This window comes from Eublepharis macularius, chromosome 5 (genome assembly GCF_028583425.1).
Source record: "Eublepharis macularius isolate TG4126 chromosome 5, MPM_Emac_v1.0, whole genome shotgun sequence".
Lineage (NCBI taxonomy): Eukaryota > Metazoa > Chordata > Lepidosauria > Squamata > Eublepharidae > Eublepharis > Eublepharis macularius.
In genome coordinates this window covers 119943356-119959942 of record NC_072794.1, presented here as the reverse complement: position 1 = coordinate 119959942, position 16587 = coordinate 119943356, and the positions used below count along the sequence as shown (strand labels likewise).

Genomic DNA, 16587 nt, shown 5'->3' with positions numbered 1-16587 from the left:
GTAGCACTTTCTGCCTAAAGAGCAAGGGAAAAGATTAAGCTTCGTATTCGTGTATGTGCTTCATTGCTCTTGATTTGAGCATTTCTTCTACCCAGTGGCTGTCTCTTGCAATGCCTCTGTCTTGATTAAAATTAAACATCACAGGTGGTTTTTTAAAAAATAAAATGCTCTGCTCTTTCAAGGATGATATGCTGACAAGAACTACCAAATTATTTCACTCATTCAGCTCTATACTTTCTGAGTACATTTGTAAGAGTTCTTCAAGCAAGGATGGGTTGGGTTGTGTAGTGGGAGGACAGGATGATTGCTAGGATCTGTTCAAACTTAGGTCTTTAGAAAATAATCAGATGTGAAATTTAACAGGAAACAGATAGCTATCAGAAAAGCTGTGGCTCAGCAGACGGTTTGCATGCAGATGGTCCCAGGTCCCGTCCTTGGCATCTCCAATTAAAGGATTGAAGGAAGGAGGGGCTGAGAAAGAACTTTCTCTAGCTGAGATTCTAGAGACCTGCAGCTAGCCTAAGTTGATGATGGTAAGTTAGATAGGCCAATCATTGGACTTGGTGTAAGGTAGCTTCGTATATGTTCATAATGAAATTCGGAAAGAAATTCAAAATTAGGAAGTATTAAAAAGTTCATTTTTTGTTTGCAACTTTGTGGTTCTACTGTAACGAAGCTGTGACAAACTTCTTGGGGAAGATTCTAATGTAACTAAAATATTATTTATAAGTGTTTTGTGATTCTTTTGAGGGTTTAAAGCAGCCTTTGGTGTTTTTAGTACACTTTCCCAAAGTGCCTCATGTATATTATTAATGTAATTTTCTTTGATGCTATTTATATAGTTTTTTTTAAAAAAATGGATTGTAAGCTGTCTAGTGGATCCAGAGATGGGTGGAAGGGGGAGGATCATATTATTTTAATAAATAATCTTCACCACAATCTTGTGAACTAAGACAAAGGGATGGGCAGAGGATAAGCAATAGAGGCTTAGTGAAGGCCACCAGTGAGGTGGTTATCCATTCAAATCTGATTTAAATCTCAAAGCATTTCCCCCATTCAGATGATATGGGAAAATGAAGAGTGTATTGTGAAAGAATAGCTAGACCTGTTAAGCAAGAGGTGGATCAAACTGCTCGAGGTTGTTAGATGCAAGTCTGAGGAGAAGATCAAGAAAACAAGGCTGTCTCCCCTCCTTATTTTCAAAGCAGAAATGCAGGAAGAACTCTAGAGACTATTTCCAAGTTCCAACTGTGAGTGGGTGGGTGGGAGATCAGATAAGGGAGAGTATGGATTAAAATAAAAAGGTAATTCTCTTTCTCTCTTTTCCTTTCTGAGTAAGGTCAAATGCTTCTCTCTCTAGTTGTGTTCATTTGCAATACATTTTTAAGACAGAGTCAGCCTGGGGCCTTGTAGTTACACCACTTACGCTGTAGCAGTTGGTTTTGGATCAGCCATTATAACCCCCTGTAGTATTAGGAAGAGTTTCTTTGGTTTATCTGCAACAACTTGTTTATGGCTGCAGACAAGCAAGAAAGGGGCATAGTGTTTCTTCTTAAAAGATGAATAAAACAGATTTCCCAGCTAGACTCACAAACCTAATGTGTGAAAAACAGTGAACAAAGCACTTGGTACAGGACAGAATCAGTGGATCCCTAGGAGGGATATTGCCAGATGTTGCTTTTTGGCCTTCCATGGTGGAGAAGTTGAATTTTGTACAGACGTTTCTCTTCTACACAGCCATTAAAGATACATAAGACCTATGCTTTATAACATCAGCAGACCAGCTGAACACTGACATAGGCAGAAGGAAACAATTTATGTATAACTGTAAAGGTCTGTTGCTTGTCTTCCACTGAGGGCCATATTTTATGCTTCATATAAGCTTTAGCAGTTCTTTAGAAGGATAAGTCTAGTTTATTGTCTTTTTCTTGACATCTGTTGTTTCTGCAAACAATTAGAGAACTTTTTGTCATGGCTTAGACTGCAGTAACTCTGCAAAGGATTGCAAAGTGAATCTACAGAATGTTAGGAAGGTCTTATAACACCTTCCTAAGTAGTAACACACTTCTAAGCCCATTGATTTTAGTGGATTTAGAAGGGTGTAACTCCTGTTAGGATGCCACAGTTAGTGGCTAGGAAGAAAGAACTTACTTTTTGAGAAGTCACTGCCCTGACATATGGACTGCAATCTGTAGCCTCTTTGGTTAGTCATCCCTCTTTCTCTTTACTAGTACAACATAGTGCTGTTTTGTAATATAGACAGAGCATGGATGGTACTATCTTCAGCTGGATAGGGCTATCTTCAGCTAGACTGCACCATTTTCAGCTTGTTTCTAACATTAAACTTTGAATCTCTGCCCTACTTCCAACTAGTTTTAGTGGCCACAATGGACATAATGAAGCAACATCTGTATGTATATATTTGTGTGTGTGCATGCGCACACACATGCAGAAATGTACAGCATTCTCTCTATAGGTAATTTGCAGCATATTACTTTCCTGGTCTTAAGTCCCTGGTGACACTTTTTCCCCCTCTGAGATATTGGATTAATTTGATAGAATGTCCTGTGGAATTGCCCTCTTCTGTTAGGGGATATACTGCCCTTATTATAATAATAATAATAACATTTGATTTATATACCGCCCTTCAGGACAACTTAATGCCCACTTAGAGCAGTTTACAAAGTATGTCACTATTACCCTGACAACAAAGCACCCTGTGAGGTGGGTGGGGCTGAGAGAGCTCCAGAGAACTGTGACTTCCCCAGGGTCACCCAGCTGGCTTCAAGTGGAGGAGTGGGGAATCAAACCCGGCTCTCCAGATTAGAAGTCCATGCTCTTAACCACTACAACAAACTGGGTCTCCTTGAAGACAAGGAAACTGCAATTGGTTCCAAATGGCAGTCCAATGATTGCCAAGGGCTAGTTGAGAGGAATATATCTTGCCTATTTTAAAACAGTCTTCTTAATGGGATCCTAGGATCCACATATTTAAAGGACTATGTCTCTGCATGGTTTGGATTTAGCCAGCTTTTTTGCTTAATTTATGCCAGTTCCCCTTCTTATTACAACCATAGTTCTGCTTTTGCCTATGTAGGTCCTATAATCCCAAACGTAACTTTAGTGGTCAAAGGGGACCCTTTCCTCCCCTTTTCACCAGTGAACAAACTTCTTGTCTCCAACTGCATATGAAAATAATCTTCAGATAGGCCATTTGGCATAAACTAGAACCTTGGCTTTTTTATATAGGAGTTCCTACCTTGTGGAAAGAGATCCATGAAGAGGTTAGCTGTCTTTGTAAGGTTTTAGGAGGTGCTGGTATTTTATTCAAGAGTGCTTTTAATGGACCGTAAACATTTTCTGGAGGAGGGGAGTTAATTAGAGTTTTATTCTTAATTGAGTATTTTTTAAATGTGGAATTGTACATTACTTTGAGCCACTAGGGAAAGAATACCATGCTGTGAGTGTGGTAGGAGAGCCGGTGTGGTATAATGATTAGAGTGCCAAATTAAGATCTAGGAAACACAGGTTCAAATCCCAGTTCTATCGTGGAAGTTCACTGGATGGCCTCAGAGCAGTCCACCCTCTCTACCTAGCCTACCTCACATAGAATTATTATGAGGATAAAACTGAGGAGAAGAGGATAATGTTGCAGGCCACTTTGGGTCTCCATTGGGGAGAAAAACAGGGTATAAATATCAAAATACTATTTAAGTACATACTTATATATATATGCATGAAAGCAGTGTTAAAAACATGCCATGTCAAAACAAAGGTCCGTTTTTGTCCCTGTAATCAATCTTTCTACTTTTCTGAAATTTACTAAATTTTATACAATGACAAGACAGCCAAATTCACACTTCTGCTTGGTCTTCTTCTCCAATTTTGATATGTACTTGTTGTCAGAACATTAGTGAATATTAATGGGAGTTACACAAATAGAGAAAAATGATAGAAAAACAAATTTCAAAATAGGGCATTTGAAATTAATATTGCCTGGTCTTCATTTTGAGGCAAGGTACAGATTGATAAAGTACACATTAGAGCCATGAATTTCAGACATTTGCTCTTGTGCTCAGATTTTTTCAAGGAAGTATGTGTGTGTGGGGGGGGGATTCCTCTCACAAAGAGGGCAGCTCTTTTGTTTAATTCTATATGGGTTTGGTAAGTGTGTTTGTGTGTGTGTGTGTATAAGGAGGGAAGGTAACCACTTCTTAAATTACTTACTAAACTAACTCTTGCACTTATTGGATTTACCATGCATTCCAAAGTTAAGCTCATCTGGCCTCTGGAAAGATAAAATCTGCCCGCTGCGCTGGGGAGTCCTGCAATCCATTGCCAGCTCACCTATTCAGCAGAACTCTAGCAATGGATTTCTAATAATGTTGTGTCAGGGGCGGGGTAACCTGAGATACACACTCCGGCATAGTTCTCTTCTTCCATGAACTCATTACTTTGTGTCTGGCCCCTTCAGCAGTGCTTTTCAGATGAGGTGTGTAAAAACAGATATTTTGACCATAGAAAGGAAGATCCAATCTTGAGAAATTGTATGCTGTGTCCTTGAATCTCCCCCTTTACATCCTACATGCACAATGGCCTAAGCCGCTGTAACCTTGCAAGTTTTCAGTGGTTGCCACAATTATCTGTTGTTAAAGCTCAGTGTTTTATAGCAACACTGACAACCTAAGGTAGAAGATACTGTTGCTAGGATGACAGCTGCACTGAGCAACTGGGCTCCCCTTTATCTGTCTATTAAATAGAAATACAAAGAAGGGACAGGTTAAAAAAAACTGCAGCGGCAAAAATAGCCTTTTCAACAAAACGATGAAAAGCATGAGCCCCATTCTGTCTTGTACCTTGTCACCTTGTGATAGGAAGCATTATGGATACAACTTATGCAGCACCAAAGGCAGGTGCAGACATCTTTTGGTGAGAAGAAGTTTAAAATAGTGTTATTTTAGGACCAATCTATGGATGACAGCGAAGACTAAATATGATTCTGCCCCAATTTGTAAATTTGTGGAGGAATGATTTAAAGCACAAAAGGCACATGAAGACAGGAAGTACATGAGCTGACAATTGTTAACTCAGGAAACAACTGTTTAGATCATTGCATCCTCCCACTGCCTCATGGGAACTGTGATTATTTGGGGGCATCACTTAGACAGTCATGCATTATGATCTGATCTGATTGGTTGCCTTCACAAACTAACTTTAGTAGTAGACAAAGTAATGTATGCAAGAAAGCCTGTAGATGTAGTTAATCTACAGGGAAAAACTGTTCAAAATGAAATTCCATCTGAACTAAAAAATATAAATTGAGGCGATCTGGTAAGAGGTTCAACTTGCATGTGCATGAACCTTGTGAATGGTAAATGAACATTTCATGGTAAGTTTAAATGTTAATCCTTTTCATGTCAAAGTGCTACCTTCTCTATAGCTTCTGTTTTTGTTCCAGCAGATCATTTTCAATTTTTCTCCATCCAGGTTCTAGTTTGGAAATGATCCTGGTTGCAAGAACAAGTGAGACTAGGGCAGTGGCAGTTTCAAAGGACGAGCTGTGGATGTTCTGCCTATCCACACCTTTTGCACATTAATTCTCATATCCATTTACCACAAGCCTGGGATAGACCCATGTTACAAAACTTGGATGGGTTATAAATATCATGTATAGTTTTGTCTTTAGGTGGAATAATTTCTTGGACAATAGTCATTCAACGAAGGGAATAAAAGCAAAATGGTTTTTAGGGTAAGCACCATAACTTAGCTGAGCCATTTGGAATGTGGAGCCATTTTCAGACAATCTGGTAGTGACTATAAAGGATCAGAATCTGTGAAATGTGATTCAGAGGAAGCTATATGAGAACTATGAAGCACAATAAATACCAAGATGAGCTTGTCATATGAGGTTGGAACCAGGTGCAAAGATTTCCGTTCACTGAAGTGTGATTTTCCTGCCTCTCCCCTCCCATGACTGGTTCTGTCTTGTATGGTATGTTTTAATTATAGTAATTAGATTAAGAAAATTCTGATTCACATTCCGATTTTGATATTTATTGATTTACTTTATAGGGCCTTCTGCTTTTTTATGACTGTTTTTCAATAAGAAGTTGCAAGAAAATAGACATCATAATTATGTGAATATGAATGGTGATTGTGTGATTAAATGTATAATGAAGAGATGTTGAAAATCCAGAAACATGCAACATTTGGTATTTTGATTTTCCTAAAGGTCACAGTCTGGTCTTAGCTATCAAAAAAAAATATTACTGTATTCTAAATCATGAATTGCATAAATGGAATTAAAATCTGAATATTTTTCTAGTGTATTAATTATGTCAGGTAAAAAGTCTAGTTCCAATACTCATTTCAGTGCTGGGCCAAAGCCCCTTGTAGTACAAGTGAAAAACAATGTATTGATGGGGATAATGAAACACAAATCTTTTCCAAATAAGTATTGCTTAGGCTGGTATAGTTTTCTCAAGATGAGGTGGCTATATCCCCAAATCTTTCTAAAATACATAGTGATCCTAGTGATCTCATCACTTTCTTTCTCCATGCTCCTTTTTATATGAAGTAGCAAAATCATATGAATGGAAATACTAACAAGCTGTTTGCTTGGTTCATGTAAAAATCACACACAGTTGTTTGCTTAGATAGGCAAAAAAATCTTGAGCTGTTTTCATTTTTCTGTCAGGAATGCAAGCTGATGCATATAGATGCAGGATAATTACTTGTTTTAACTCTGTGGTTAGTCTTGTTCGAATATTTGGATAGTTCTTGTAAAAAAAGTTTCAGTTATTATATTGTGTTTTCTATATTTTTCTAAATAAAAATATGAATTAAAATCCATATTTAATACCCTCAAAGGCATTAGGCTCAGACAAATTGTTTGTCCTATATTGACGAGACTAGAATGAATAAGATAGAATATAGAGTACAAAAATTAGACAAATGATTGTTATTATTAAAGAATATATGTCAGGAATGGAATATTTAGTTGATAAGTCAAGTGGGAAAGGGAATAGAGATAGCACTGTGTTATAGTAGATAAGCTTAGAAGAGAGTGAAAGTATATGTTTAAGAGAATAAAATAAGTTTGAAATGAGTAGGGGGAAAAATGGATAAGGGGTTGGAAAACTGTTGGAAGTCAATAAAAGGGGGGGAAGGGAGGGGGTTAGAACTGGAATATTTAAAGGAAATTGATTGTAATGGATATTATAGTGATTTCTAATCCAATAATTTTTTTTTTTTTTAAAGGCATTAGGCTCAGAAAAATCTTTAAAAGCGAACTGCACCACTTTGGCTAACATTCAGTTGACCTTCCTAACAGCAGCTGAATGATTCCTTTGCTGGAAAGCCTTTGACCGCCTTGGTTTTTGACTGATAAAAGCTGCTACTTTGCTCTTCAAGGTTTTAGTTCAGGCATTGTTTGAGAGTTCTCTGATGAAGATTCAGTTTTGACTCTACCTCTGAAACCCCAAGAGATTCTTTAAGAGTGAAAGCATTCTTTTAATTAGACACCAGACCTTTCAATGCATATTATTCTGTTGCTTTCTTGTCAAGAAAAAGAAATCCTTCACACAGAATTTAACTGAGGAACTGTGGCTGAGAAGACCTCCTGGGATTATCTTTGCCTTCCTGTCATTTTAGGACACTTTCATACCTCCTGTGAAAGGATTGCAGGGTGGAGTTTTGTAAACATTGTTCCCCCAACATGTCTTTCAGTATATCTCTGTCATCAGCACTGGGGTAATAGAAAAGAAAGAAAAAAAACTTCCAGGAAAAAAAATAAGAAAACACCTTTAAATTGTTGGTTCACTTTGCATCTGTTTAACTGTTATCTACACTAGTATCTTTCCGAGTTGAAATTTTGTTCATGAAAAATCTCCATGCAAGCTAGCATAGCACACAGAAAGGTACTATCTTCCCTAGTTGCTGGCATTTCTGGATTTTGTTTGCAGAATTTTGGGGGGGTTATAGAGAAACTTTACAAAATGTGATCCTCCATGATCATCCACATCCAGTTCAAAATGGATGCAGTCCATTCTACCATCTCATTCCCATACCATTCTTCTGCATATGGGAACCAGACCGAAGGAATCTACAAGCCAGACCCAAGGAATCTTCTGTAGACTTTGGGCTCTGTTGAAGAAAGCTGGACTATCAAAGTTTTACAATAAAATCCCGTCACAGATTTGCTTATTTGTTGTCTCTGAGTAGGTGCCCTTCTAACTAAGGCCAAATCTTTGTAATGAAAGGGGGTAAGGAAACCTGTAAGGTGTGTGGAGAAATGATTAAGAAAGTGTTCTGCTCAGCTGGGTGCAGGACAGAGAAGGGATGAGTCAAAATTTGGGGTATATTTTGAAAGATTTCATAACACAAGTGTGTGTCTCCTCCCTGCTATCATTTGTGGACTGTCAAAAGAGGGTGAAAATGTTTGCACCTCCCTCAACAAACTCAAGCAGCCATACTTCCCATCAGAGATGTCTGTCTCCATCATATCCTTCCCTTAAAAGAAGAATAGCCTTTCCATGATACCAGATGGCAGTGGTTATCCCATCCCCTCAGGCAGTGGCATTCCCAGAAATATCTTGTAGTCTATGAGATTTGGCTCTGCACACAGTGAAGTCACTGAAGACAAATTAAAATACTTCAGAGTGATGCCTTCAGTTTCATTTGCCTTTTAGAGACCTTGTTGCCAAATTTCATGACTGTGTATGCACTTCTCTAATTCTAGCAGGGACAGTCTAAGTGATTATGGGGTCTGGGCAATTTTATCCAGGATGGGGTCCCAGAATCACAGCCCCCCCATCATTGCCCCCTACTAGGGACAAACAAGTGCTGCCTGTCATCCCATGTGAGGTGGGAAGAAGTCACTGCTGCTGCTGGAAGCAACTACCCAAGCCCCAGACATGGGAGGTGCAAGTGGCGGCAGGAGCCTGCTCTTCTTCTTTCCCCTTCTTGTGGAGAGAAGGGCCATTGGTTGTTTGAGGCCCTTGGAAGCTGCCTCTCTTACACACACCTGGAGAATGATTTAGAAAATGGAAAGGACACCAGTGCAGCCACTTACTTGGCTGTGATCATCAGCAAACCAGAAAGAACCATTGATGGCTCTTTCCCAGACTCCGCTTTTCTGCCAAAAATATTTACCTCTGAACATTTGATTCACCTCAATTCAGAGTTAGGTGGCACACATAGGAGTTTAAAAACAGCCTTCAATTCTAAGAGATTTATGATTGAGAGATTCTGCTAGAAATAAAGAACCATTATTAGACGAGATTTAGTCTTAGAAAGTTTGGCCCATGAAAGTTTCTCACTCAGCAAAGTTGATTGCTTTGAGCAGTTATGGACCTCTTGTGAAAATGTTTGTATAAATCTCTCTGGAATTAAGCCCCAGATATATAAAGAGATCACTACTGCTAGGGAGATAGTGAGGAGGAATGGTTCTCAGAGAGGCTGAAGGATAAACCATATGAGTACTGATAAACCATATGAGTACTGATAGAAAAAGGCACTCCCGGAGCGCGCCTGCGCGCTTACCCGGGTGCCTCCATTTGCTCGCATGCACGGAGGGAGAGGCGACGGCTTTCCCGGGCATCCGGGTGCTTGGCTGGGGTGGGGCTTGCAGCCGTTATAGGCACACCCCGCCTTTTCCCTCCGTGCAGTGCTTGGCAAGCTCGTTGTGAGGAGGACGCGCGGCCGCGACTTGCTCCTTGGGCTGCGTCGGGCCCGCTCTCCTCGGCCAGCAGCAGCTCCGCTTGGCTGCTCCGGCTTTCCTCGGCCGACGGGAGTCGGCGCGGTTTGGTCTGGGCTGGGATCTTTCCTCGGGCGGCGGCCTCGTTGCTGGAGGCTTCGTCCCGGGGTTTGGCGTTCCGGGCGGGGGCTTCCCATCAGTGTGGAGCCTCGCGTGGAGCCTTTTTAGCGGCGGCGCGGCTTTCCGCCGGCCTGGCTGCTGGGTTCCCGCCTCCGCGCCGCGTTTTTTCCCTGTCCTGCTGGAATAGTCGGGCCTTTTCTCTGGTGGGGGGAAGGGGTGGTAGCGGGTTTCCATCCCGCTCTGGAAGGGGCATTCCTTTTTCTGCGGTGTTTGTCCCCTCTTTCCCCCCAAGCTTGGGATCGGTTCAACTGCCGCGTGGTGATAACCCCCCCCCCCCGCTTTGGGACAGCTAGTTGGGTAGGGGTTAAGAGCGCAGGACTCTAGGCTGGAGTGCTGGGGTTGATTGCCCCCTCATTCACTTAAAGCTAGCGGGGTGCCTTGGGTCAGTCACAGCTCTCTCAGAGCTCTCTCAGCCCACCCACCTCACAGTGTTTACGGGTTGGTGGTGGGTTCCAGGCAGGGTTTAGGCTTCAGGGCATTTCCTGGTTCCGGTGGCTTTGACTTGGGTTCATTGGGCGGCAGCAGCCCATTTGGGGACCTAGGGGCAATTGATTTGGTTTGGGTCCTTGGCCACTCCTGGACCATGCCTCCTAAAAAGGGAGTGGGTAATAGCAAGGGCAAGCAGCCCGCCAGGCGCCCTATTGCCAAGCGACCATTGCCGGTGTCTTCCTCGGATGAGGAAGATGTAGAGTCGGCTAGGCAGGAGATTTTGGCAAAATTGGCCGCTCTGGAATCCGCCAGAGGTGGCTCTTCCAGGCATGCGGTTGGGAGTAGGGCTGGCAGGGCTTCGAAGAGAGTTTCACAGGCCACTTTTCAGCGGGAGGTCCTCACCCGTCTCTCTGCTTTGGAAGGTCCAACAGGTGCCGGCGCTGGTGGCGGAATGGATCGGCAGGATGACTTGGAGGCTGCTGGGAGTGCTGCCCAAGTGGAGGAAGAGGTTGCTGAAGTGGCAGAGATTCCTCAGATCGCGGTTGCAGTGGATCAGCCCGAGCAGGAGGGTAGGTCTCCTGCACCACTTACACCACATTCTTGGCCCTGGGGGCCAGTTGTCCCAGCTGCCAACCCGGCTAATTGGGGATCACAGTTTGCGCACGCCCCTATTGCCGGGTCGGCTGTTTGGCCTGGGCACTCTTTCCAGCCGCAGTCGGTTGGCGGGGGGCAATGGCAGTCTTGGGGTCAGCAGGTTCCCCCAGTTCAGCAGGGATTTGTGCCCTCTGCCTCTACTCCGGGCACGTCTTCAGCCTCGGCTAGTGCTGGTTTTGGTGTGCAACCCTTTGCGCAATCCCAAGGCCTCTGGCCGCCTTATCAAGTCCCCCCTTACTATCAACCTACTCCGTTGGGGGTTTTGCCCTACAGGGCTACCCCGTTTGGGGATGCAGCGCTCCCATTGGGAGATCATCTGACCCCAGCCACCAGGGACAAGATACTCCGGGGCGAGTTTGTCGATGTCTTTACCCTTCTTTTCCGGGAGCTGGAAAAGAAGGATAAGGAGGACATGGACGATCACGACAAGGAGAGACTTAAAAGGCGCAAGGTGGATCGTACCTGGTCCAATTGGCTGCCCGGCATGCTGATTTATGCTGGGGTTATTGCACGGGCTCAACCCCAGCGGGCGGCTCCCTTGTTTCAATATATTGATATTGTTTACAGGGGATATACGGACTTCGTCGGTGCTGCTTGGATGCAGTACGACGAAGAGTTCCGGATGCGCGCGGCTGCCGACCCCACTTTACCTTGGGACCGGATCCATCAGCAGCTATGGTTGCAGTTGATGGCTCCAGCCAAGCCCAATCTGGGCGATAGGGCTGATAGCGGGCATTTGTTGCACAAGCTTAGCACCCCTTCTGGTACCCGCGCCTCAGCGGGGCAGTCGGTTCAGCCCCGACTGCTTTGTTGGGACTTTGCATATCAGGGTGTGTGTTCCAGGAAGGGGTGTGGGTTTAAGCACGAGTGCCCAAGGTGCAGGGGTTCCCACCCCTTTTCTGCCTGCCCTCGCCCCAAGCCTCGGGGCGGAGGTAAGCGCCCTGGGGGCGGGACAAGTCAGCCAGCTGTTGACAAGGGGTCCTACCCCCATAAATCTGAAGGCACTGGCTAGGGTCTTGCGGGGATACCCCGACCGTGCCTCCGCCCAGTACCTGTTAGATGGTTTTACGCACGGTTTTCGTATTCCCTTCCAGGGCCCTCGGGCCCCCTTCATGTCGTCAAATTTGCGTTCAGTGAACGGCTTGGAGGAGGTTGTTCGACTTAAAATTTCCAAGGAATGTGCTGACGGGCGGGTTTTAGGCCCCTTTGCAGCTCCCCCGGTACCTAACTTGAGGGTGTCCCCTCTTGGGGTTGTGCCTAAGAAGGCACCTGGTGAGTATCGATTGATACATCACCTGTCCTTTCCCAGGGGGGACTCCGTTAACGATGCCATTCCAGAGCATCTGTGTACTGTTCGGTACACGTCTTTTGACGAGGCTGTTAGGATGGTGAAGCGCAATGGGCTGGGTGCGGAGATGGCTAAATGTGACATTAAGTCTGCATTTCGCCTTCTTCCTGTTCACCCGGGGGACTTCGAGCTGTTAGGTTTTTCTTTCAATGGCCAATTTTATATGGATAGGGCGCTCCCTATGGGGTGTTCTGTTTCCTGCGCGGCCTTCGAGAAATTTAGCTCATTCTTGGAATGGGCCTTGGGTCAGAGGCAGCAATGCCATGACTCCGCCCACTACCTTGATGATTTTATTTTTTGTGGCCCCCAGGGAACGGGCCAATGCGCCCGGTTGCTGGCGGGCTTCATGGCCTTGGCGGATGAGCTTGGAGTCCCCCTGGCCCATGAAAAGACGGAGGGTCCAGCCCAGGTCCTTACGTACCTGGGGATCGAGATTGATACTGTCTCGCAGACTTTGCGTCTGCCATTTGTTAAGGTGGCTGATTTGCGGATGCACCTTGCAGCGCTTCTGGGCAAACGGAAGGCTTCCCTCCGCGAGCTGCAACAGGTTGTAGGTCACCTAAACTTCGCATGTAAGGCGGTGGCGCCAGGACGGGCCTTTCTGAGGCGCCTGTGTGACGCCATGTCGGGGCTACGTCTGCCCCACCATAGGGTTCGGCTGTCGCTGGGGGTCAGGGAAGACCTTAAGGTTTGGGAGGACTTTCTCTCGTCCTTTAATGGCGTTCTGATGTGGCGGGAAGAGCTGTTGTTAGAGGCAGAATTACGGGTGGCATCGGATGCCGCTGGGGCTACAGGCTTCGGTGTCTTTTTCCGAGGTCACTGGTGCGCTGAATCCTGGCCGGCAGCTTGGCACAATCAGGGCATCACCAAGGATTTAATGTTTTTGGAATTTTTTCCAATCTTGGTGGCACTCTGGTTGTGGGGGGATGAACTGGCAAACCGTGTTGTCCACTTTTGGTGTGATAACATGGCTGTGGTTCATGTTATCAATTCCCTCTCGGCCAGGTCGCCTAGGGTCATGCGACTGGTCAGGCCATTCACGCTCCGTTGCCTTCAGCTCAACATCCTGTTTAGGGCACGACATGTTCCCGGTATTGATAATGGCGTGGCGGACGCTCTGTCTCGCCAGCAGATGGAGCGGTTTCGTCAGCTTGCCCCCGAGGCCGATCCCATGCCATCCCTGATGCCTCTGGAGCTGTGGAGTCTTGGAGGGACGAAGTGCACAGAGCCATCCGTTTAGCCATCGCCCCTAGCACAAGAAGGTCGTATGATCGCGCTGTGCGGCAGTTTGGGGGTTTCCGACTGGAGGCTGGCTTGGAGCAGATTTGGCCCATTCCAGCTGAGCATCTTATGCAGTTTTTTATCAATAGGAAGTTAAGCGGCCTTTCTGTGAAGTCCATTAGAGGGCTTCTGGCTGCCCTGGCCTTTGATAGCAAGGCGCGGGGATTTCAGGAGGTGACAGGGGACTTTAGGTTGCGCAAGATGCTGGAGGGTTGGTCTCGGGAGGTAGGTTCTCGGCCTGACGCCAGGCAGCCTATTTCTCCATCCATCCTTAAGGGGTTAGGTGACACCTGGCAGTCGGTATGCTCTTCTGACTATGAAGCGGCGCTTTTCCATGCTGCTGCGCTCACGGCCTTCTTTGGGGCCCTCAGAATTGGGGAGTTGGTGGCCAAGTCCCGTACGGACTCATCACAGCGTGCGCTGTTGGTGGGAGATGTGCAGTTTGCAGGGGATGCAGTTTCACTTCGGCTCAGAAGGTCCAAAACCGACCAGCATTGCAAGGGGTCTGTGGTTCAGCTTGGATCCTGTGTTGACGCCGAGTTATGCCCGGTACGAGGGTTGCGCTTGTATCTGGAGAAGCGCGGGTCTGACGATGGTCTCTTATTTCGCCATCTGGATGCGTCCCCATTGACTCGGTACCAATTCTGGGCGGTTACCGAAAAGGCCTTGGGTAAGCTTGGTCTTGTGGGTTTCAAGTTCTGTACCCATTCGTTTCGGATAGGGGCGGCCTCTACAGCTGCTGCGATGGGCTACCCAGAAGCAGCCATTCGCAGAGTTGGGCGGTGGCGGTCGGCAGCGTACCGGGGGTATGTCCGTCCTCTGCCGGCCCCGTTATGATTTGTGGCTGATTGTGTTTTTTCTTCTTCAGGTGCTGTGGTTCGCTGTGGGAGGTGTCGGATCCTCATCTGCGGGCACAGCATGATCTTCTGGGCCGCCCATCAGGCTAAGAGGACGCATTTGGGGTCCCAGCTTGGCCTCAGTCGATGGGCGCAAATTGAGTGGCAGGGCCGTCGGGGCCTGCGGTGGCCGGGCCTGTTGCCTCTCTTGTTTGGGGGACGGTGTGCACCTCCCCCGCATTTCTTAGTGATACATTTAGGTGGGAATGATTTAGGTTGGGTCAAAGGTAAGGCCCTTACGCTGCAGGCACAGGCCGATTTAAAGTTTATTGGGCAGCGTTGGCCCGGGGTCCTGATAATGTGGTCTGCCATCCTCCCACGTCGTGTGTGGAGGGAGGCTTTGGATCACGAAGGGGTCGAACGGGCTAGGCGGAAGGCCAATAAGGCTATGTTTAAGGCTTTGGGTGCAGGGCTGGGGGTCTATTTGCCCCATCCCCAGATTAGGGACACTTATGCTGACCTTTACCGGGGAGATGGTGTCCATCTGTCCTTTAAGGGCAATGAGATCTTTTTGAATGACTTGCGGCAAGGGTTGTGGTTAGCCCTGCAGGAGATGTGGGGCGTTAGGGCCTAAGCAGAGGCTTGGCCCTAACGGTGGCAGGTTAGCCGGGGTAGGCAGAGCGGGCTGGTGAGCACCCGGTGGCACATCCCCATTGGTGGGGAATGGGGGTCTGTCTCGGATCGGCTGGCGGGCTTTACGGCTGCCAGCTGAGAGGGCAGACTGCCCTGGGACCCCCTGGAAAAGGCCTTCCCTCGGGCTTTACGGCTGGGGTGTATGGCGCTTTGAAGGGGGGAACCATTCGCCTGGCCGGCTGGGTTACAGCCATGCATTGCAGGGCTCGCGCCTAGGGCAGGGGGTTGCTCGCCCATGCAGTATCAGGAGCTGGTCAGTGTGACCTTCTCGCTCGAACTGTACTGCTAGTTACACCCTTGCCGTTACTAGTTCCTAGTTTAAATTAGATTTGTTTGGTCAATAAATGGCCCTGTTTCACCCAAGCCTTGTGTCCGTCTCTTCTTTCCGAATATGGGGGCAAAAAGGCACTCCCGGAGCGCGCCTGCGCGCTTACCCGGGTGCCTCCATTTGCTCGCATGCACGGAGGGAGAGGCAACGGCTTTCCCGGGCATCCGGGTGCTTGGCTGGGGTGGGGCTTGCAGCCGTTATAGGCACACCCCGCCTTTTCCCTCCGTGCAGTGCTTGGCAAGCTCGTCCCGCCCTCCACACCCCTGGGTTTGGCAGTACAGGTGAGTCCGGTCGCTGGTTTAGGGCCAGGTAGGAATTTTTTCGCCTCTCACCGGATTGGCTGTTGGTGAGGGGTGTTTTTCGCCTACCTTGTACTGCCAAGTTGTGGGAGGTTGGTTGTTGTTTAGGTTGCGTTGGCAGGTTAGCCGGGGTAGGCAGAGCGGGCTGGTGAGCACCCGGTGGCACATCCCCATTGGTGGGGAATGGGGGTCTGTCTCGGATCGGCTGGCGGGCTTTACGGCTGCCAGCTGAGAGGGCAGACTGCCCTGGGACCCCCTGGAAAAGGCCTTCCCTCGGGCTTTACGACTGGGGTGTATGGCGCTTTGAAGGGGGGAACCATTCGCCTGGCCGGCTGGGTTACAGCCATGCATTGCAGGGCTCGCGCCTAGGGCAGGGGGTTGCTCGCCCATGCAGTATCCGGAGCTGGTCAGTGTGACCTTCTCGCTCGAACTGTACCGCTAGTTACACCCTTGCCGTTACTAGTTCCTAGTTTAAATTAGATTTGTTTGGTCAATAAATGGCCCTGTTTCACCCAAGCCTTGTGTCCGTCTCTTCTTTCCGAATATGGGGGCAAGTGAGTCATAAATCAAAATAGAATATCCTCTTCCCTGAGGAAAGTGACAGCTGCATATATCACAATTAGAAGGAAGGAAAGAATGGGGACTTTGAGGAGTGGGCAAAGAGTTGTAGTCAGAAACTCAAATACTTGATACTCTTGTTTGTCTTCAAACTCTTTCAGAGAAACATTGTATTCCAGCTGCCTATGTCATTTCTTTTATGATATGTTGGTTCCCTTCTTTTCACTGGTTCAGCTTATGGTAGATGGAATGGAGAGAGGCGGAGGAGGGGGGAAATAAATCTT

The 16587-nt window shown here is 46.7% G+C and overlaps 1 protein-coding gene across 2 annotated transcripts; it reads left to right on the top strand.

Annotated features, from left to right (window-relative positions):
• Positions 1 to 369: 369 nt before the first annotated feature.
• LOC129330780 (uncharacterized) lies at positions 370 to 16275 on the top strand. 2 transcript variants are annotated; one of them, XM_054980967.1, is made up of 3 exons: positions 370 to 533; positions 10729 to 10875; positions 14458 to 16275. In XM_054980967.1, the coding sequence occupies exons 2-3, from the start codon at positions 10758 to 10760 to the stop codon at positions 15057 to 15059; spliced, it is 720 nt and encodes a 239-aa protein (XP_054836942.1). In that variant the 5' UTR covers positions 370 to 533; positions 10729 to 10757; the 3' UTR covers positions 15060 to 16275. The 2 variants fall into 2 exon arrangements, with proteins under 2 accessions (XP_054836942.1, XP_054836941.1); XM_054980966.1 differs by having other exon boundaries at positions 404 to 425; positions 10738 to 10875.
• The last annotated feature ends 312 nt before the right edge of the window (positions 16276 to 16587 follow it).